The sequence below is a fragment of the Setaria viridis genome, chromosome 5 (assembly GCF_005286985.2).
Source record: "Setaria viridis chromosome 5, Setaria_viridis_v4.0, whole genome shotgun sequence".
In the NCBI taxonomy this organism is placed as follows: Eukaryota; Viridiplantae; Streptophyta; class Magnoliopsida; order Poales; family Poaceae; genus Setaria; species Setaria viridis.
The window spans coordinates 4,448,784-4,470,825 of NC_048267.2; the positions used below are offsets into that span (position 1 = coordinate 4,448,784).

The following is a 22,042-nucleotide window of genomic DNA, read 5'->3' on the forward strand; positions in this document are numbered from 1 at the left end:
ATAAATCATAGCCGTTGATTTGTAGAATAACTTATTCAAGAAATTAAAAAAATCAAGGAAAAGAAGAAAAAAATCCATCCCAGGAATCACGTTATTTCTTCTTCATCCGGCTCTTTCCTTGTCACCCACGGAGAGAAAGAAAGAAAAAGCTACACCGACATGGAAGTCGGAACGCAGGTCCTCGGCGACACCTCTCGTGAATCCTCCCCATTCTGCAGCATCCCTTAAATTGTGGAAGCAAATCAAATCCAGGTTCAAGATTTTCGATCTAATCGCAATCGACTTTACCTGCTAGATCTAATTGCCACGTTAAAAGAAAAGACGTGATACATGCCATCACGTGAAAAGTCATCCAGATCGATGACATCATTTATTTCGGTCGTCGCAACGTCCACTTTGATAACGTTCGATACCGCGGATGATCCAAGATTCATAAACGATGTTTTCAAATTTGGTTACGCATGCGACGTGCTTCCTTGGTGGGCTATAAAGGTAACTTGTGTGACGTACTTCCTTGGTGGGCTATAATAATCTTCTATCAAGAGTAATGGAGCGATAGCAAGAACTAGATCTCTTTCAAGCCTTGTGGTCCTATTATCTTCCAGAGTCATTATCATCGTGAATTTAATTCTAACTTTCCAACAAGGCAGCTATTCGAGTAGCTACAATATGTCTATTTCTCTAAACCAGCTGTGCCTTTCAATCTCTTTTGTCCTTCCGTTCGTTCACTTAATTTCATCGAGGAATTGACAAGATCAAACGTGCTTTACCGTAGGAGTTACCACGCGCACTCACCCATATGAATACACATATGCAACCCTATCCATATGAGCATATTTGAGAGACACCAATATTATTTTTCTTTCGCAAAACACAGTAAGTTCATGTATACACACGCATACTCACCCTTATGAATACACACATGCAACCCTATCCATATGAGCATATTCGAGAGACACCAATATTATTTTTCTTTTGCAAAACACATATAGATGCATAAGTTCATGTATACACATGCACACTCATCCCTATGAATACACATGCAACCCAATCCCTATGAGCATATTCGAGAGACTGGGCTGACAGATCTCGAGATTGCGTGTACCTCACTATAGACGGACATGTCGTCTAGGTACCACTGAAAGAATAGTATTTAGCATCTGTTAATTCCTAGAATAAATCTAGGAAATATTCCAAGTCGAGGACTCGAACCGAGTGGGTAGGTTCTACCACAAGAAATCATAGTAACTACGCTTAGTTCACCACCTATAGATATTTAGCATGATCTGTGCACAGCTTTTCTTAGTATCCAACCAAACTTGGTGATTCGTGGTTTTGAAAAGGTTTTTTAAAGCTCAGCTAGGATTTTCTGGGTGGGACCTTCAAAATAAAAAATGGTTCACAAACCAGATTCTAGTAGGAGATCTGGATAGGACTTAAACCACTTAAGGAAAAATTTTCTAGCCTGTATAAGATAGTCAATTATTACCCTCATGTTACAATGACAAATGTGATACATCAAATGCCACTCAATATCTATTTTCAAAGAGCTCTAGTAGGGGGATAAGTTGACAGTGTGGCATAATACGGTAGCTCAAATAACTTTCAGATTTCTAACGAGTGGGATATTTTTACCTTCAACCTACATAAACATGGGACTGTAGAGCAGAGACATCACACAAATATTCTATGCAATTATGGCTAGACTCTCAATTGTAATTTTGCTTATCTTTTTTGTTTCCTTTTATGTTTCTTGAGGTTTTATTTGTAAGCTAAACTCTTGTTTCCTTTAATATATATAATCAGTAGGGGCTCTCCTCTCCTGTTACCATCAAAAAAAACATGGGACCGTACGATCAATGTATCAATACCTAATTAACCAATTTCCAACCGTAAGAAATTCATATGGAAGTTAAAAAATCCTCTAAAAATTGGTACCTCCAACAAGAAATAATTTTAATAAAGGATAATTTGGCCAAAAGGAATTGATTTGGGAGGCAAAAGTGTTGTTTCTTTTATTGCAAGGAAACAACTAAACACATCTTATTTGACTACCATGCCAAAGCAATTTTGAGGATTGTTCATATTGTTACCGAGTTAACTTCACCTAGATCTATAGTTCATATGTTTGGGGAATTGGTTAACAGGCATAGAAAAGAAGAAGAAAAATGATCTTTGTGGGGTTGTAGAACTTCTGTGGGGTATTTGATGTACACAATGATTTATTTTTTAATATGAAAACAATTTTTCTTTTATGCAGGCTACTTTTAGAGAGAACATATTAGCTATGATTTTGGACACTATTGCAGCGTGCAGATAGGGAGACAGTCCACCTAGCAAGAAGTCATTGCTTTGAATATTTTCACAAAAATAGTGGAGAACCAGTAATAGACTTTGCAAATTGGTTGTAATTGTTTCCTTTCATTTGTGTGCCCCCCCCCCTCTTGCGCCCTCGTGAACAATGCTTGAGAATATTGTGAGAATTTGACTGTGTGCGTCCGGCAGAGGTCTAAAACATTTCCTTTTCCTAAAATATAAAAGTGTGTAGGGTGGTTTATCAATTTGCGTAGAGGACTCCTTGTTGGTCATATACAGGAACAGAATATAAATAAAAGAACTCTGATGTTTAGGTGGGTGAAATGATTATGAGAAATTTACTTCATGTGTCCACCTCTTGCAGTACCATCTTAATTTCAAAGCTGTAAGCATCATGCTTTTAATTTGCATCATTTTCAGTTAGCTTTCCTATAGCCAATGCATTTGTACGACAAAAATGACAACCTATTATGGTCGTGCAATATGTTTATTGCCCTAAGCCACATGTGTTTTTCATTTCATTCTTGTTGTTTTGCGTGGGCTCTATACTTTCCCCTAGAGAATACGATGACAACTTGCCTCAAGCCCTCGACTAGTCCTAACATAGAGGCCAATAAAGACAATTAGAAAGAAGACTACAGCGTAACTGATGTTTTTCATATTAGTATAGATAAGTCTGTTTTAGCTCACCCACACATTTTACCATAGAGGCCGACTGTAGACAATAAACATGCTCAAACATGATCTATGCAATGTGGCCGTGCATTTTAGGAAAAAATGGAACTGTTTTTTTTACTGGACGAATTTTTTTTAGCTCATCAACCCATGCCATTTCTTCTTTATCTAATAATACATCAGCGGCTAAAGAGGCATGCTCGTGGGCCATGGAGATGGGTGAAAGAACATGTTTTTTTTTGGCACCTCTTATATTTCAAGTGCTTGAAAATTTTTATTGTTTCATGCAATGTATTTCAATATTATAAATGCTGCTACGTGATGTTGCATATGTTGGTATCTGATATTGCGTACATCGCTATTCAAGTGTTATAAGTGAATTGAATATGAAACATAATTTATTTTTTATGTTTTGGACGTTGATTTTCAATGTTGCAACCCATTGCCTAAAAATTGTTAAGCTAAGGAACCTGTTAGTTATTTGGTCTATTGCGCCTATACACATGGACAACATTTTTTAGGTTTTCGAAATTTACGCCACCTCACTAAAAATAGATGTGCTTTAGTGATCAAAGCAATAGTTGCCAACCAAGATAGCCTATATAAGAGCTCAAGGCAATGCTAGCATCTCCCAAGACGGATTAACGACAATGCTCGGTGCAGCAACTGAGCAGCTGGTCTGTGTGACCGGAGCTGGAGCCTTCATCGGGTCATGGCTAGTCAAGGAGCTTCTCCACCGTGGCTATGCTGTAAGAGGCACCGCAAGAGACCCTGGTGAGTCAGCGACTCGGTGTAATGCGTCCATCAAGGGTGATTGGTCTCTAAATTTGCATGGATTTTTCAAAGGACTCACCAACTAGTGTCGGAGCACCCATTGTCCTAGCTTTCCCACTCACTATGCCACACCAACGTATCTCCTTCCTCCACCCTCACCAGCCATGTATGATATATAGCATGCCACACGCCCTTTAATGCCTTCTTACCTCTCAATCTCTTATTACTAGGTGCCAACTGTGTAAACTTCAAACAAAATGTTGCTAGCTAGTTGCTGATTTTTGTGCATCTGCTAACATGATTCCAGTGGACCGCAAGAAGTGTGTATATTTATCTCACTAGTTGTTTTTAGTTCTGTAATTTATAGATTAATGATTAATTTTTTGTTACGGTGCTAGAGGACTGCAAGAACGCCCATCTGCATGCACTCGATGGAGCTGAAGAACGGTTATCTCTGTACCGTGCTGATGTGTTGGACTACAAGTCACTTCGTCCTGCATTCAGCTTATGTGATGGTGTTTTCCATGTTGCCTCCCCAGTATCGAATGATCCTGTCAGAATACTTCCTATAATAAGTACCATCTATCTAAGTCTCCTACATGCTCAGAAAGATTATTGAATCCATGTCTAACATGAACCTATTTAATTTATTCCAATTGAAGCGACAGACAAATGTTAAACGTGTCATGAAAATATGCAGGAACTTGTGCAGGTCGCTATTGAGGGAACAAAGAATGTCATCAACGCTGCAGCAGACATGGGAGTGCAGCGTGTGGTGTTTACCTCATCTTATGGAGCTGTGCATATGAACCCTAAGAGGAACCCTAATCAGATTCTGGATGAGAGTTGTTGGAGTGACCTTGAGTACTGCAAGGAAACACAGGTCACCACTTCTACCATATAAAAGAACCCTTCCAAAAATAATTACACTATTCAATGATATTTTTGGTAAATGAAGCACACCTTTTTAGTTATCACATAAGCATTCGATGAAAATAAATAGGAGACAGCGGAGTTAACTAAATCTAATTAAGGTAACACCACAACAAACCTTTTCTAACGTGATACACCGACAAAAAATTCAAGAAAGAGTGTATTTTTGTCATGGAAATATATCAAAATATCCTTCATGCCAATCACCACACAAGTAATGACCATTTCTGAATGCTATTTGTGACATTTTCTTGCAGATGCCATCTCATTTTTTTTATGAAAGCATGTTCGTTGCCACATTATATTAACTCTATAATTTTTGTGTCACTAAATAATTTTGTTAGAAGCATATAAATAAACTAACAATCTTTGCCATTATAAATGCAGTACATATTTTCCATTATATTGGAAATTTAATTTCCACTGAGAATTTTTTGAGTGGCACATATATGTAGTACACCTGCCTTATGGGTCTATAACTTATGATGAAAGTGCATGCACATTCCTTGACATTATTGCACGTTACGCTATAGATAAACATGTCTCGTAAAAACCTTATGACACGGGAATATAACCATCATTATTGGGTTAGCACACCTGCCATGATTAACATGCATCATATTATGGACTTATTATGATTGAATTATAGAACTGGTACTGCTATGCAAAGGCAGTTGCTGAGAAGACTGCAGTGGAAGAGGCATCAAAGAGAGGGGTACAACTAATAATAGTCGTCCCTGCAGTCACGATAGGCAGAATGCTACAGTCAACGTTGAACGCAAGTTTATACGGAGTCGCCACCTACATGAATGGCACAAAGAAGGCGTATCCAAATGCAGTTGCCGCATATGTCGATGTGCAGGATGTTGCTCTTGCCCATGTTTTGGTGTACCAAGATCAGAATGCACATGGACGCTACCTCTGCATAGGTGACGTGCTACATCGGTCGAAGTTTGTTCAAATGTTGAGAGGGCTCTTCCCACAATATCCTGTCACCGCTAAGTAAATCTCTGCACTCTGCATTAAAATTTCAGACATATATTTCATTCAAATGTGGCCTTGTTTAATCTTTTATATTCCTTTAGAAAAGCTATGAAATTTTATAAAGCAAAGTAATCAAAATTAGACTGCCAACTTAAAGTTAATCCAATTTGAGATTAACCATAGATAAAATTTTGAATATTTTAAAAAAAAGTCTGTGTCAACCGGAAGTTTGAGGATTAATTAGTTTATGTGTTCAGAATTTGAATACAATTATACTGCTCCCAGGTCCATTTCTATATAGATTAAACTATAATGATGTCCCTGGTGTGCATTAAACTAGAGTTCATATTAGTTTGAGTTGCACAGATTTGGCTACCCTTTATTTGCATCTCAGTATTACACAAAAATATCACTATTCATATGTTCGTTGTATGTCCTTGATGTCTCACTGGAACGAAGGTCCAGGTTCCACAAGTGAGCCACAAGTGCATATTGTGGATTTCTCCTTAATTATGTAAAATATTCTAAGTAGCCATTTTTATATGTTATTAAGTGATGGCAAACTACATGTATATACCATTGTTGCACAGTCTTTTACATGATGTTTTTGACATTTCTTTCGAAATTTGAGTTACTTTAGGCAACGACCATGATAAAAAAGAGGTTTTCATCAAATTTTAAAAATACCTAAAGTAATATTATTTTCATAACATTACTAGTGCTGCTGCAAAGGTGAAACTATTGTCATACTCATCAAGTGCGGTATAGAAAAGTGCTATGTATTACTTCAACTAACTTTTGGTTCTTTTTCCTACTAACAACCTAAACACTCACCAAAAAAATATAAAAAATATCTATCATCAGAGCAACTTAGTTTGGTCCCAGCTTCCATAAATGAAAAGGTAGTATTTTGATTTACAAATTTAATTTCTCTTGTCTTTGTCTGCCCATTATTTAGATGTGAGAACGACAGTACGCCGATGGTGAAGCCTTACAAGTTCTCTGTGCGACGGCTCAGGGCTCTGGGTATGAAGTTCACTCCTTTCAAGGAAAGTGCATACAACACAGTGATCAGCCTACAGGAAAATGGTCATATCCCCATACTGCCACATAAGTCAGCCCTGTGAGAAATGAGGATATATATTTAAATAAAGGATTTGAACATGGGTGTTGAGTCAATACTTTAGTTGGTATACATGGACTATGTATGAAGTATTGTTCAAGCTTTAAAGGGAATAACCACTCAAATTATTCTTAAATAATATATAGGAAATTTGGAGCTGGTCTTCATTTATAAAGCAAAGGCACAAGTGTGGGGATAGATCCTCTAGTAACCGTAAGGAAGGAAGAAGATAGGATCATATTAGGATTCTTGAGTATATTTGTAATCCTAATAGAACTCTTACCTTTACCTTGTAATTCTATCAAGACTTATACATTGTAACCTTTTGAGATATATAAAGGGGCAGGGGTTCACAACTCATACCTCATACATCCAAGCGCATAGCGTAATAAATATACTCCACTTCAAATATGGCGTAAGGTATTACATTACTCTGATAGCCCAAACATGTATAAATTTGTGTCTTATGTCTATTGATTTATCACAAGCTTCAGATCCGATGATTTCCCCACCTAACAATTTACTATCTCAGGAATACTTTCGGTAGGTTAACGGCTACAAAACACCAACAAAGTATCTGCTCAGTTGGTTTCTGTGACTGCCCTTTGCTTGCTTTTGGCAAACATATTAGATATGTTGTATGTGCTCTGTCTGTGCGTCAAACCTGCTCTTACATCAGTAGCTTGATTGATCCTAAACTTCCTCTGAAATAGCTTATCAAGATATCTTTTACGGTCCTTAGATGATGAGACACAAAGCATAGGGGGGGAAAGACTATATCACACCTAGGTGTTTATGAAGGCCCAAAACACCCGAGCTCACTACTTTATCGATAGTGCTCGTCCTTCATTGTCCATTCCTCTTTTCTTTCTTCCGAACCGCACTGCGGCCCAGGTCTTCCTAGCTCTGCTCACCCACGAGGCCACGAATGCCTTGCACAACTTCAGCTTTGACTTAGGATCTGTCTTGCACAACTGGGTGCTTTGACTTAGGATCTGTCTTGCACAACTTCAGCTTCGAGATTCAGGTTGAACTGTAGTTTGTACACAGTAGATTAAACTAGTCCAAATATTTATATTTAGGCACCGTTTGGTAGAGCTCCGGCTCCTATCAAAATGGCTCCGGCTTTGGCTCCTCTGGTGGAGTGACTTCTCCAGTGGACTGTTTTGGAAAACGTTTAGTAGTAAAACGGCTTCTCAACGTCAATATGGATAATTTTATGGTCAATTAATACTTGTAAAGGGAGGAAAAGTTGGTGAAGCCACTTTTTTTGTCTCCTCCTCTTTAGTGTAAGCCGTTTTATGGTTTCTCCTCGGTTTCGATGGTGAAGCCGTTTTGAAGTTGCTCCTTTGGTACGTCTTCACCACGTCTTCACCAAAAACTGGTGGAGACGCCTTTTGAGAAGCATCAAAGGTTAGTCTGCACTATAAACAAAACTATTCACTAAATGTTCCTGACTTACGTCTAGTTCTAGATCCAAAATTTCTTAGTGCTACCAATATCTACCTTTAACAGATCCATAATTTTTTTAGACAAGCTATACCAAATTGACCCATATTAGCCACTAGTTTGAGTGCCCTTGTGTTGATTTTGGCAAAAAAAAATAATTATCATTGTCTTGACTGAGCCAAGCATTTCTCTTGTACACAAGCGATCAATACCAGTAAAAGCCGGCATACATGATACATGTACCCCCATAAACCTGCGGTGTGTAAATTGGCCAGATAAAACGCTGCTGCATTCCTGGCAGTCTGCTCGGGTGCTGGAGCACCGTTTTTTTGAAAATTAAGTGCTGGAGCACCGTACCATCACAATCTGTTGATCCATACCATTGGTGTTCTCCGCGCGACGCCGTCCCTCCGGCGTCCTCCATTCCCCGTCGCCGCTCCACCTTCATCACTGAACGTCTTCCCCTAGCTCCGCCTTCTCTTTGCCGGAGCCACGAACCAGTTGGCCTCTCCTCCTCTTATTCAGACGCCGTTTCTTGCCGGCCTCCACCTGAGCAGCTCTCTCCATGTCGCACGTCGCGACGTAGCTCGCGTACGGAGGGATGCGGGATTGCCACATCAGCACGTCAAACCGCTTCTCCCCGGCCCAGACGACGCCGCTGCCAACCTCCAGCATCGTCACCGTCGGGAGCTCGCTCCGTGCCATGCCCGTCGACTTTCGCCTGTCGTAGAACAAGCACGGAGCATTCGGCGGCGCGCCCTTCACCGGCACGCGGGGGTAATAAATCCACCACTCACCGGCGCCAAGCTGCAGCACCGTGACTCCGGCGGACACCTTCAGGACGCGGCGCCAGGACCGCGCGCTCAGGTCGGCGCGGAGCGACGCGGCGATCTTGTTCACCGCGGCGAACGGCGTGAGGTCCGGGATGCCGGCGAACAGCGCCATGGCGACGCGCAGCAGCTCCGGGCGCTCCTCCGGGTCGGCGCCTCCGAACGCCATCGCTTTGAACAGGTACCAGAGCTCCTCCCGGCGCAGCTTGCGCAGCCTGAGCGGCGGCACGGTGCCCAGGCCCGAGTGCGCCTCCGTCCTGCTGATGATTACGACCTTGCTCTCTCCGTGCGCGCGGCGGCGAACGGACGAGCGGAACCTTCTCCATCGCTCCTCCTCGTCCACGTCGCCGCCGGCGAGGTCGATCACGAACAGAGATCTAGCAGCGGTGTCGATCAACCCTTGATGATGCTCATGGCTCGGTAGAATAAGATTATCACTGTTAAGATAATGAATCTTGGCGAATTTCTCTCGCACCCTCTCCTCGAGGCACGCGTGCTCAACCAGAGTCCGCTTGCCGACTTCGTGAGGGCCGATGACCGGAAGAACATCCAAATCTTTAGCAGGTTGTAGCAGGAAGCTGACGATCTGCTCCTTCTCTATCTGCCGGCCAAACATGCACGTCTCCATGAACAGGTAGAAGCTGTACGGCTGGCGGTTGAGACGTGGACAGGCACCGAGGAGCACGATGAACTCCCTCATGTCGCTCAGCGCAGCTTCCAGGGTGTCCACCAGAACAGACAGCTCACCTGTGGCGTCACTGCCCGGAGGCAAGCCGAGCGACCGCCTCGCCGTGGCGTGCGGTCTCCTCCTGCTGCGCTCGATGGCTCGCCTCGTGAAGGCGTCGAGCACGTAGGCGCCCCGGCACATCTCTCCCCTCAGCTGGTTGAGCTGCAGCAGCATCGCCCGGTTGGTGACCTGCCGCGCCTCGGCCTCCTCGACGACGACGCGGGCTCGCAGCAGCGCTCGCTGCAGCCTGACGACGTCGTCGTCGGTGGTGGTGGAGCCGGGCTCCTGGAACTTGCTGATGAGGAAGGAGATCAACCGGCCGACGAGGTCGCTAGCAACTGCAGACAGCAGCGCCTCCATTGCCAAGGACCAATGCCCCTCCCTGCCCCAGGCCCTTTAACTCCTCATTGACTGAACAGCAATGGACGTATGAACGTAGTAGGATGCTGGTTTGGAATTTTATTCGCCATTGATTATGTGTGCGGTTACGGTTGTCACAGGTCACTGACCGAGATGCATTAGCCGACGACCGGGTACACCAGTACAGAAAAGATTAGCGCCATCTCGCTTTCAGACACACGGACCATATCTTTTCTCCCCTCTTTGCAAACACGCAATGCTTGGTAATAAGGCAGGAAAGATATGCTGACTGGCAGAGAAGAAACTTACTTGCTCGTTGTCCAAGGGAGGACCTCTAGGTGCTCAATATTCCATCAAGGCATTGCCACTGTAATCTTGCCAAGAAACAGCAATATTGCCCGGTACATATTTGAATAGTATTTCCTTTAACAGGTTTACAATGGAGCCATAGTTCTTCTCATATAGTAGGCACGAAAAATTCCCCAGCATATATACTAGTAAAAAAGAAGAGGAACGAAGCTCTCCAAAAATCCTTGCTGCGCTGTGCAAAATTCAGCTGCCAGAGTAGCAGCACAAAGATGTCCCAGGACAGGATACGCAATTGGTGGATTTATTTGGGTTTCAGCTAGTATCAGTTCGTACATTCCAAGCTGGCTACATTTTGCTCCAGTGCGAGGAAATAGCAAGCACTGTGCAAGATCCAAGAAGTGGGAACCCACACAAATTCTGCTCCAAGAGAGAAATTGTATTTTATTTATATGATTCAGTATGGTGATCCCACAACTGTATTTGCCACATAAGCAGCCCTAAAGCTTATAGGCTTCATAGGATTTCGTTATATCAGAACTTGCTAAAGAACTCACAGATGTGATCAGAGACCTCACTAGGCTTCTCCTGATTGATGAAGTGGCTCACTCCCTCCATAACAACAACATCCTCCAGTTTTGGTACGCTTGCCTTGAAGCCACCCTTGTGGATGTAATCCTGTACCCCCGGAGTGTTGTACGTAATATCCAGGTCCCCAACAATGAATTTTGTTGGAACTTTTATCGGAGCACCAGTCCATGGTGCAGAAAGCTCCCAATTCCTGCATGAACATAAAATGAATCTGATGAGATCAATGCCTTGGTCAGTTCTAAACAAAGCCCCCATACATAAAGTTTGAATTTGATTGGCTGACACTATCTGAAATCTAATTCAGTCATACATACCAACTATTGTTTATTAAGATGAATGTATTTCAGTACATCTGTCATTAACTCCTCTCCTTTTTAAGTTTTGGCAAACATTTCAGGGTGATAGATCCTCCTAGCATGTGAATTCAAAATCATAAGGTATGCACTACAGAATGTGAAACCATTTAAACATTTGAAGGCATCAAACGACAGTAAATCAACAGTAAAATCACAAAGGTATGCACTACAGAATAACAATAACACTGGCCAACAGTGAACTGAAAGTTGACTTGGCGGATGGCAAATAATTGATTGCCTGAATAAAGAAGTAAATTGAAAATAAAAATTGTGAGAGTGAACCATAAAAGACATACAGGTTCATGCATCTGTAGTAGTTAAATCCTCCAGTAAAGCCTGTCTTTGAAAATTTTTCTGCATAGTAGGAAATATCTTCCTCTGATAGCCATGGAGGGCATGTTCCGTCTGAATCAAGTGAGTCAAAGAAGCTCTTGTCCTTGGGTAGAACAAGAGGAGCTGGCTTGCGCATGCCAAATGTCTTATTAAAAATATACTTGGCATCATATTGAGCGAATTCAGCTTCAGCAACTCCAGGTTCCTGCATGCATCATTATGCAATTCAGATGCGCAATATTTCTCAAAAGAAAAATCATGTCTCAAGCGATATCAATATGCACAAAGTATATCATATAAAAATAAAAATCAATAGCTGACTCCATACAACCACACTAAGGGAATGCTGCATTTTATATTCAAAGGGTGTTACGAAGTTGAGGATTTCAAGAGAGTGCCATCCCAAGAGTTATTATTGTTCTTGAAGATCTAGAATGAAGAAAAATCTTGGAATTCAAGACCGATTACTGATTATTAGACGATGAAGCTTATCCCCCATCGTCTCACTGGCCGACCTTGACCCCTGTTATTTTTGGGTCATTCTGAAGTCACTGAGACAATCTGAATTGTTAATTTTTTTACAGCTTTGAAAGACCCGCTGCTGCGTGCATATGCTCAGTTGGTAGAATCCCAAAGAAGGTTTGATATTTTCCAAGAAGCAATGCTATTAACTGGTGGTTTGCTGATGCTACTTTCTTTTAGGAAAAATGAAATCATGGACTGAGTATTTAAGCTTGTATAAAATGATCTGCTAATAATCTCTCAATCAAGTCTAGGGTTGCTTCTTCATCTTCTAAATCAAGCAATCTCTCAATTAGCAGTTATTTCGTAACCCTTATCTATCTACAATTCTGGATAGTTGTTATTGGTCACTCGCAGTATTATCTGGCGTCAAATCTGTTCCTTCATTTCGCTATTTTAGAGCAGCCAGGAGAATACAAATTGCACAGAAAGTAGGCACCAAGTAATCGTTCCAGCATCGATCCAACCAATCTGCCAAATTAAACGAGTCCATCGCCAGTGCCAAACCTCGTCCATTTAATGGTTGCCAGGACAGAGGACAGAACAGGGCTACTCATCATAAATAAAGGTCAATTCTGCCTGAGTAGTGAGTACAAGTACACAATGGGAATGGAAGCAGAGTACTCCACTTGTTACCTGGAAGCGGCACATGTAGTGGTCTTCCCCGCAGGCGGCCTTGATGGTCTGGAGCGGGCTCCCCTCCGGCCGCCGCGGGTGGTACACGACGCTGAGGTTCACGAGCGCCCGCACCAGGTCCGGCCGGAGCAGGCATAGCTGCCACGCCACGATGGCGCCCCAGTCGTGCCCCACCACGAACACCTGCCGCGAGCAGAGGACCCAATCCAAAAAAGAAGAAAATAGAAGTCAACGTCGAGTAGGTGATTGCTGCTTCGCAGCTTCGCTTCGAGGAATCGAACGGATTGCCGCTGCCATGAAACCTGGGGCTGGCCGAGGTCGGCGATGAGCGCGACGAGGTCGCCGACGACGTGGAACGTGGTGTAGGCGGACGCGTCGGGCGGGGCGTCGGAATCGCCGTAGCCGCGGAGGTCGGGCGCCACGGCGCGGTAGCCCCGCGCCGCCAGGGCGGCCATCTGGTGGCGCCAGCCGTACCAGAGGTCCGGGAAGCCGTGCAGGAGCAGCACCGCGGGGGCGGCGCCGCCCTCGGGCCCCGCCTCCGCCACGTGCAGGCGGACCCCGTTCGCCTCCACCGTCCGGTGCCGCACCCCATCCACCACCGCCGCCATCCCTATCCTGTGCCCTCCTCTCTGCTCCAGTGCTCACCGAGGCGCCCTGGCTCACTCAGGCAGCAAGCCTGCTACCAGTGGCGCACGCGCAGCCGCCTGCTTTTGTAGCGGGGGGCCGCCGGCGGGTGGCTTTGGGAGCGCAGCACGCAGCTGGGGTATTTTGGGGCGTGCGAGGCGTCCGAACGGACGGGCGGCGCGGGCGAGAGTTTGTGTAATGGGTTTTTTAAGTCTATGTTTAGTACTTTTAATTAATATCTAAATATTCGATATGACACGTGCTAAAAATAAACAAAGGGAACCAAATGCCCCCTAAGTTTTAACCGGCTTGTCGTAGAGAAAAGGCGATATCATCATACGAAGATAGGTGTGCATTCGTCTGGAGATACGAGAATTTGTAATAAGATTGGTCCTCTCCATGGTAGATCCCTTGCAGGAAAAAAAAATAGAAAAATGGACTGAAATTGTTAGCCTTTGTAAAATGGACTGAAAATGGACTACTTTAGGTGAGGTTGCATTTTATACAAGAGATTGTACTGTTGAATCGATTTGAAATTTGTACAGGTGGTTCATGAGGTGATACACTGGAGGGGGACGTGGGGAGGGAAGTCGATTTTACGGTGAACGGCGAACGCTAGCAAAGTAGCAATTAAGGTAAGTTTTTAGAGGTGGACAGTATTTCGAATAAAGGTACTTTCTGTGTTTATCTGTTTTTATATAAAATGTATCCGATATAAATTCAAATATCCTCAAAATACTAATGTAAATTGGATGCTTCGGTTTGCTGATTTTCTGTGTCAGCGTCAGTCTTCCATTTGCGGTGGCAAACGCTGGGCGGCAAGCGGCATGGGTCGCTCAGACGGTCGCGTCCTGCGGTTGGTGACTTGGTGGACGACCACCAGCCGGTCAGTTCAGCTGTTAGCTCGCTACTGAAAGCTTGAGGCTGATTGGCAAATCCCTTAGCTGAACAAAGCAAAAGGAGAGCTTCTGGAGAGGACGAAAGAGTGGAGCAGCTTTTACATTGTAAAGTGCTAGGATTGGTGGTAGTATCTCTGACTTAGCTTGGTGGTAGTACTTGGTTAAGAAAATTGCATACAGACGGTGAAACCTTTTTGAGAAAATTGTATCTGCTTTATTTTAACTATGTAGGATTACAATCACGAAATAGAAAAGGCAAGAGAGCAGAAAGAAATCAAACTTTTTGAGATAGTAAATCTTGATGATAAACTAGACGAGTAGTTCGAAACATTATAAACAAGGAACAAAAGCTAATAATTACAAACCCACAAGCTAAAGTCGATCGACACTAGCTTTTTTGGTGTTTTTTTTTTTTGAAATAGGAGATTCTAGGTGCCTATCAGATTAAAAGGTCATGTTAGGGGATGTTTGCTAGTTTCGTTTTCTCTTAAGGCACTTGTTTCCAAGATTAACTCTTCTATTTTTCTCCACAACCCAGCATGATACGTAGTTGTGATATGGAGGGATGTGAGATTGACCGGCTATATCAAACATCTCTCCATTTTGCACAGGCCTTGAAGTAAGCACATCTTCGGCCCTTTTCTTGTTGGTCATGTCTCCTTGCATCATAGACCTTGTCTTGTATCTGTTATAGCAAAACATGAGAGGACTATCCTGGCTAAAGCCAAGAAAATACGATAAAAATCTATTGCTAGATTGTGTTTCCCTTGGGTCTTCTCCAAAGACATGAATGTGCACCTGCATTACCTTTCTTATAGAACACAAAGCACGGCGCCAAAATTGCACATTCAGATTACCTCTTAGCACCCTAGCAATTGTTCTCGTTGTCATAAGTGAACCACGGATCCCCATTGCAATTTCCTTAGCTATCGAGGCAAGATCTGGATGATGATCATATGGGTTTGCACTACCAAAGGCAAGGACTCTAAAGAAGTACCAATGCTCCTCTTCACGTAACCTTGTCAGCCTAAGAGCTTCCACTGTCCCTAAACTTGATGCACAATCCATTCTGCTGATGAGTATGACCTTGCTGCTGTCGACTCCACGGCGCAATGAATGGTAAAGTTTACCCCATGCCACCACATCACTGTCATGAACAAGCTCCACGACAATCACGGATCTCCCACCCGAAGGATTAAACTTCTTACATATATGATTATCCGTGTCAGTACCATTAGCTAGATCCATGAGATCATCGCTGCTGAAGTGCAAGATTTTTGAGAAGTTTCTTCGCACTATCTCCTCTCTACAAGCATGCTCAACTAGGGTATTTTTTCCAACATAAATTGGTCCAATAACAGGAAGGATATCCAAAGACGAACAAGGGCTTAATAAGAAGTTGACAATAAGCTCTTTTTCCGACTGTCGGCCGAACATGCACCTCTCCATGAACAAATATGTACTGTATGGCTGACGAATAATCGGAGGGCAATTCATCAAAAGTAACAGAAACTCTTTCATATCATTAAGCATGGCTTCTAAATTGCTCATAAATTGTACTTGGAGTTTGTATTGGCTCACCTCTAACAGCCCATTTGATCGAGAGGGCCAAACGTCGGAGGTGTCCAACATGTAGTAGCCACGGTACAGGGACTCTCTGAGCTGCTTAAGCTGCAAGAGCATGCCATGGTTGGTGATTTGCCGCCCATCGGCCTCCTCAACGACGATGCTGGCTCGCAGGAGCAGCCGCTGCAGCCTTGAAATCTTATGGGTGGCAACCTGATGATGAGCCTGGTAGTTTTCAACGATGAAGGAGATGAACCGGCTGATGAAGTCGCTGATCACTGCAGATATCACTGTATCCATGATCTCTGTGTGCCAGGGAGAAATAAAATGATTATTGTACAAATCATGATACAGCTGCATACATATAGTCAGGATTGGAGGGACGCAAGCTGGAACTTGGCTACCAGACATGGGGACAGGGTAGTTTTTTCCCCCTGATTTTTCCACAAGTGTCCCTCTCGTTGACTAGTCTTCGAAGAAGATGCCGTTGTGCGAAAAAGAGGGGTACTTCCGTCGTCAAACTTGACGAACTTATGATATAACTTTTTTCTCCATAATTTTGAAGGGGTAGACTTTTCATGCTTTTTACAGGAGTCCCTCTCGTTGACTGATCTTCAATAGGGCGCTCGCCATGGGTGTTCCCAGCTATAGATTCCTGACAACTCGAACTTGTCTTTTTTTTAAAAAAAAATTATTTTTCACAGCTTTCCATTTTTGAAAAATGATGAAATTATATATATAACTTTTATGCATAATTTTGATTTCCAAACTTGTTACGATAAAAATTATATATATAAATTATGCAAAAGAAACGAAAAATTATATAAAAATTATACATATAGTTATATGCATGTATAACTTTTAAAAAGAATAATTGTATTTTTATTTAATCACGCTTGCACGTAGAAAGGTTGCATATGCAAAGAAGTATACTTCAACCCTCTCTACAGGTTCCCTCAAACCTCAGATATGGAAGTAGAAGTCGGGTGCAATCATTTTTATTTAATCATACCTATCAAGATTAATACTAATGAATTGCATGCAAGACTAATTCAACTAAAAATTTAAGATAACAAGAAAAGATGAGCAATTTATTTATACCTCACTATTATCGCCTCTCAGCCTCCACGACGACGCGACCTCGGAGGAGCAATCTGTTTGTAGCCTTGGTATTTTGCTGTGGCAACCAGAACCTCGGATTTTGCAGCGACGAAGGAGATGAACCGGCTGAGGAGGTCACCCACCACTGTAGATAGCAGAGTATCCATTGCATACGCACGCTACAAAAGAGTGCGGTGGTTCTAATTCAACAGTGCAGATTTATACAGAATTGGGTTCAGGGGGAGAAAGCAGTCGGTGAGGGTGAGGCACAAGTTCGAAGCCAGACAGCTTGAGCGGTGTAGCCTGTTGCGCAAAGGCAAAGGGAGGCGACATGATTTTTGTTGTCTCCCTGAAATTTTTCTTGCTCTGACCGGCGCACCGCCAAAGACGTTACGGCGCCGGTTAGTGGCCACCGGAGCTGCGCCGCTTCCAGCCACTCGATTTGGCCGTCGTGACTTGTGAGTTGTGGCGGCGGATCCCACAAGACCTGCTGAAGTTGTTTTACAGGAAGACCTGTAAGTATTTAATTTGAATGGGAGAAAATAGGAGTCAGCAGTCCATTTTTGCGTAGTCTTTTCGCCTCTCGCTGATGAACAGATTCTACAGCGATACGCCGATGCCAACAGCGAGGCGTCAAAAAAGCAAAAGGAAAAGAAAAAAATCGACGCTCACTTTCTGGGGGGGTCCTATATGCCTTCCACGAGATGTATAAGAGATACAACTATAAAAGCCCAGTATAGCCCAGCAACGGCACATAGGATTACGCGTGCGCAAATTAGAAAGCAGGCTGCCGAATCGTTGCATGCGTGTGCCTCCGTTCCTCAAGCAGGGAGACTCGACGATAGGGCCAATCATGGAAAGAGACTCATGCTTTATCATTTTTTTTTTGGTTTTATACTTCGCTTTGTTTTTTTCCTACTAGATCACTATGAAACGGTATATTCAAAAATTTTGTTAGGCTGAATCAATATTTTTTAAAAAAACTAGTTCAACATTTAGTGAAAATTAATTCAACATTTTTCCAGAATGTTGAAATAGTATAGCATAAATGTTGAAACGATATCTAAAGAATGTTGAACATTTTTTTAGAAAATTTCTTTAGAAGGAATCAATATTTTTTTAAAAAAGTTGAAATAGTATAGTATAAATGTTGAAACGATATATAAAGAATGTTAAACATTTTGAGAAAACTAATACAACATTTTTTCAGAAATGTTAAAATAGTAGTATAAATGTTGAATCGACATATAAAGAATGTTCAACATTTTGAGAAAACTAATACAACATTTTTTTAGAAAAATTTGTTAGAGTGAATCAACATTTTTTAAAGAAGTTGGAATAGTACAATATAAATGTTGAAACGATATATAAAAATGTTGAAATATTAAAATAAACAATTAAAATAGTATATTGGATCTTGTTGCATTAATTCTAACAAACATTATGATTCAAATGGATTTAAAATCAAATGTAATGAGAGTGAAATTTGTTTAGCCTCCCACCCACCTCCCAGGTCACGACACGTGTCCCTGAAAAGCTGGTGCTATGTGTTGACCCGTGCTTGCTTCGCCTGTGTAGTGGACGCTCTTCGCATGTGAGCTTTCTTCCGGTATAATCTCGACAGACTAGACTTTGCACACATCTCAAACAGTGGAAGATTAGTTGATAAAAATCTTCCAGAAGATAGATACGAATCCCGTACTTGTTGCTATTACTTCACAATGAGGAGGACGTGGCTAGGGATGGTAAAGGGTCATCTAGTTTAGCCTAGCAAATTTAAGTATGGAATTCAATAAGGATCAAACTATAATATTATACGATTTTAAATTAAAAATAGATGGAGCTAAGTTGGATTGTGAAAAAGAAACAAGTGTCGTTATCCGTTACCACCTTGGACGTGGCATGTTCTTGTCATGGGCCTCGGCAAGGTTGAAAATGGCCGCGTTTACTGATTTGTGCGGCGACCAGCCCCAAGTTGCCGAGGTTGTCCACCGGACCTTTTAAGCCCGGTGCTGCACCTCGTTGTTCCAAACTTTCGAAAACTTCAAACGGATGAATAGAGACTGCAAACCAAAGCTTTTTCTTTCTCCAGCTTGTCTGGGGCATTAGAACGTTGTCAGGAGGGCTGCGGCCACGGACGCCGCCGTTGGCTCGGCCGCAAGGCCCTGGGGCGCCGCCCCAGCCAACGCATGTTGCCGCGGGCTGCTCGCGGCTAGGTGGGGGTCCTGACTCCTGCGATTCTATTTGGCCAGTCGCCGCCGGCGGGGAATGGGTGACCGTCGGCCCTATGCGCGACAGCGGGAGGAGAACAGGCAGGCGGCAGGAGGGGAATGAGCTGGAAAAGAATTGGCGGCACCAGAACTGTCGTTTTTGGATGGGCTGAATTCTCTCTTTGGGGAGAGTTGAGCTAGGATATTGGGATGAACCAAAAAATATTGGGAAAAGAGACATGTTTTGAGAGACTGTTGGAGCTCTTTTCTTCCCAATGCTGGTAATTGTTTTTTTGGAAAAGGGAGACCGGTGTGGCTGCTTAGATCTTAAATATAATCTTTACCTTATGTATATTGACAAGGCTGTTTGCATACATGTATACTGTGGAGTTTCACCAGGAGGGGGGGGATGGCCCCTCCAGGCACCCCTACCTCTGTCCCTGTAGGTCACCCACTGCCGCAGATATCACAATGATCAATTGTATATGTACCACTAGCCCACTACAAAGAGCGCGGTGATGATTCAAATTCAGCGGTGTGGTATACGTACCATTGAGATTACAGAGAGGAGATACGCCCTTATACATAAACGTAGATGGGATTATAGAGGGCAGGAGCAGTAGCGCACAAAGATCAAAGCCACACAGCTATAGCGGTGTAGCCCAAAGGTAAAGGGAAGCGACTTGGCTTTTGTTGTATTCCTGAATTTTTCTTAATGGAACCGACACACGGCCGAAGAAGACGGCGCCGGTGAACAGCCACGGGTGCTGCGCCTCTTCCAGCCACTCGATTTGGCTGTTGATGTCACGGCGGATCCCCCTCGAAGACCTAAGTAATTTGTTTAGAGGAAGGGCCATTTTAATTTGGAAGGAAGAAATACAGGAACAAGAGGAATTGCATTCCACTTTTACGTAGTCTCTCTCATCGCCGCTCATTACCCGGTGGGCCGCGACCCGTTCGTGTCATGGGCCTCTCTAGCCCGCGTTTACCGCTGATTTGTGCGGCTACCAGCCCAGCTGCCGAGCTACCTTTTTGGCCCGGTGTTGCACCTCGTTCTTCCAAACATCCTCGATCAACAAACAAATCCTAATAGGAATTTTTTTAATAATAACGATATATAAATCGAAACGGGTGCATTAATACGGTAAAGCAAGCTTAATTTCTTGTTCTCCACCAGCTTATCTAGAACGGCAAAAAAAAAGTATGACAAGGGTCCAGAGAACGGAAGCTCAACGTCACGGCAATCTCTCCGAAGGAGCGTTGAAGCTGGATCACTGATCGGTCAGAGCAGTTTGTTCAGACGTGAGTTAGGTCTTCAATTTTTTCCAGATTATTTGTGTAAGAGAGCTGGACTGCTGGAGAGGAGGGGTGGAACTCGACCGCGCGTCAGGGATGAATTCACGCACGAGATCCATCAATGCACAAGTACTGACTAGCCTGCTGCCTCGCTCCTTACCTACTCGGCGGCGGGCAAAATTCCTTGCACCTCACAGTACAGTATGGATTGGATTGGAGCCCACGGTCGAGGGAGCTCGATGGATGGGCAGGGGCGCAGGGCTGCAGAGAACATAACTTCTCACCGTACGCGCTGGTTCCACAGAGAGGGAGTTTGGATCGTTAAGCTAAAGTCTAAGTTATGTCGTATCAAATCTTTGAAGGGTAATTAGGAGGATTAAATATTAGTTAATTATAAAATCAATTACACGGATGGAGGCTAATTCGCGAGACGAATTTATTAAGCCTAATTAATTCATGATTAGCACATATTTACTGTAGCATTACATTATCAAATCATGGACTAATTAGGCTTAATAGATTTGTCTCGCAAATTAGCCTCCATCTGTGCAATTGGTTTTATAATTAGTCTATATTTAATATTCCTAATTAGTATCTAAACATTCGATGTGACAGTGACTTTAGTCCGGACCAAAGAACCAAACACCCCTAGAATTGTTGTATATACACATCACTACATCAGCTTCAGCTGTGACCAAGTCAAACAGCACGCACGATGTCGCATTAACAAACTCGGGAGATTGACCCAGATCAAGTGAATTGCCGGAGCTCGTCGGGAGAACAGGGTGGCAAAAAGTAAACGGATCAGCCGCTGGTCCATCTCGTTTCTTGAATGGCAACAGATCCAACCGAATGAACTGGTCCAACGCAGGCAGCTGTGGCCGTGCTAGCTACCACCGGTTGTTTTCCCTTCGTTACAGCTCACAAGACCGAACTTTTTGCGTTTGGACGTCCCGCTTGATCGAGTTCGACGGTTTCTTCAAAGAAAGATACTTTCCAGCACGAGTTATCCTACCTGATGAATGAAAGAAGAAAAAAACGCCTGCAACATGAAAGGAGGTCAAAAGTAGGCTTGCCACCAGGTATCCATACCCTCTTCCTAAATCCACACCCATTTTAAATAGAGAGGTTATGAGTAGAAAATTATATACATATTAGAAATGGGAAAGGTACAATTAATTAATTGGATATGTATATGTTGAGAAATCGACGTCCCGAACCTGACACCGATTTACTAGGAGTGGCACCAAAGTAGTGTGCTACTACTTCTTTTGTAGACCCTTACCCACATTACTTCGAAAAGATATTCGTACTGATACCAATGCGGGAGATCAACTCTCTACAAAGAAACTTAAACATTTATTCACTACATACCAGACTCACTTGCACACTCTTTGTGTAGCTATCCTACCATGACATCACTATACTACA

The 22,042-nt window shown here is 43.0% G+C and overlaps 4 protein-coding genes across 5 annotated transcripts; 1 reads left to right on the forward strand and 3 right to left on the reverse strand.

Moving 5' to 3' along the window:
* Window positions 1-3,635: 3,635 nt before the first annotated feature.
* On the forward strand, window positions 3,636-7,172 carry LOC117858418 (cinnamoyl-CoA reductase 1). The gene is made up of 5 exons (XM_034741481.2): window positions 3,636-3,765; window positions 4,164-4,318; window positions 4,466-4,648; window positions 5,348-5,700; window positions 6,641-7,172. The coding sequence occupies exons 1-5, from the start codon at window positions 3,642-3,644 to the stop codon at window positions 6,807-6,809; spliced, it is 984 nt and encodes a 327-aa protein (XP_034597372.1). The 5' UTR covers window positions 3,636-3,641; the 3' UTR covers window positions 6,810-7,172.
* Window positions 7,173-8,701: 1,529 nt separating this feature from the next.
* On the reverse strand, window positions 8,702-10,171 carry LOC117854907 (putative disease resistance protein RGA1). Its single transcript, XM_034737169.1, has one exon. It carries the CDS (start codon window positions 10,169-10,171, stop codon window positions 8,702-8,704), a length of 1,470 nt encoding a protein of 489 aa, XP_034593060.1.
* A 594-nt stretch (window positions 10,172-10,765) lies between these two features.
* LOC117857865 (epoxide hydrolase 1) lies at window positions 10,766-13,718 on the reverse strand. Its single transcript, XM_034740762.2, has 4 exons — window positions 13,218-13,718; window positions 12,916-13,098; window positions 11,721-11,962; window positions 10,766-11,258 (listed from the first exon to the last, which is right to left on the reverse strand). The coding sequence occupies exons 1-4, from the start codon at window positions 13,521-13,523 to the stop codon at window positions 11,012-11,014; spliced, it is 978 nt and encodes a 325-aa protein (XP_034596653.1). The 5' UTR covers window positions 13,524-13,718; the 3' UTR covers window positions 10,766-11,011.
* A 990-nt stretch (window positions 13,719-14,708) lies between these two features.
* On the reverse strand, window positions 14,709-16,868 carry LOC117857864 (putative disease resistance protein RGA1). Of its 2 annotated transcripts, none has more exons than XM_034740759.2 (2): window positions 15,246-16,868; window positions 14,709-15,123 (listed from the first exon to the last, which is right to left on the reverse strand). In XM_034740759.2, exons 1-2 carry the CDS (start codon window positions 16,413-16,415, stop codon window positions 15,025-15,027), a joined length of 1,269 nt encoding a protein of 422 aa, XP_034596650.2. In that variant the 5' UTR covers window positions 16,416-16,868; the 3' UTR covers window positions 14,709-15,024. The 2 variants fall into 2 exon arrangements, with proteins under 2 accessions (XP_034596650.2, XP_034596649.2); XM_034740758.2 differs by having other exon boundaries at window positions 14,709-15,908; window positions 16,020-16,863.
* Between the last annotated feature and the right edge of the window lie 5,174 nt (window positions 16,869-22,042).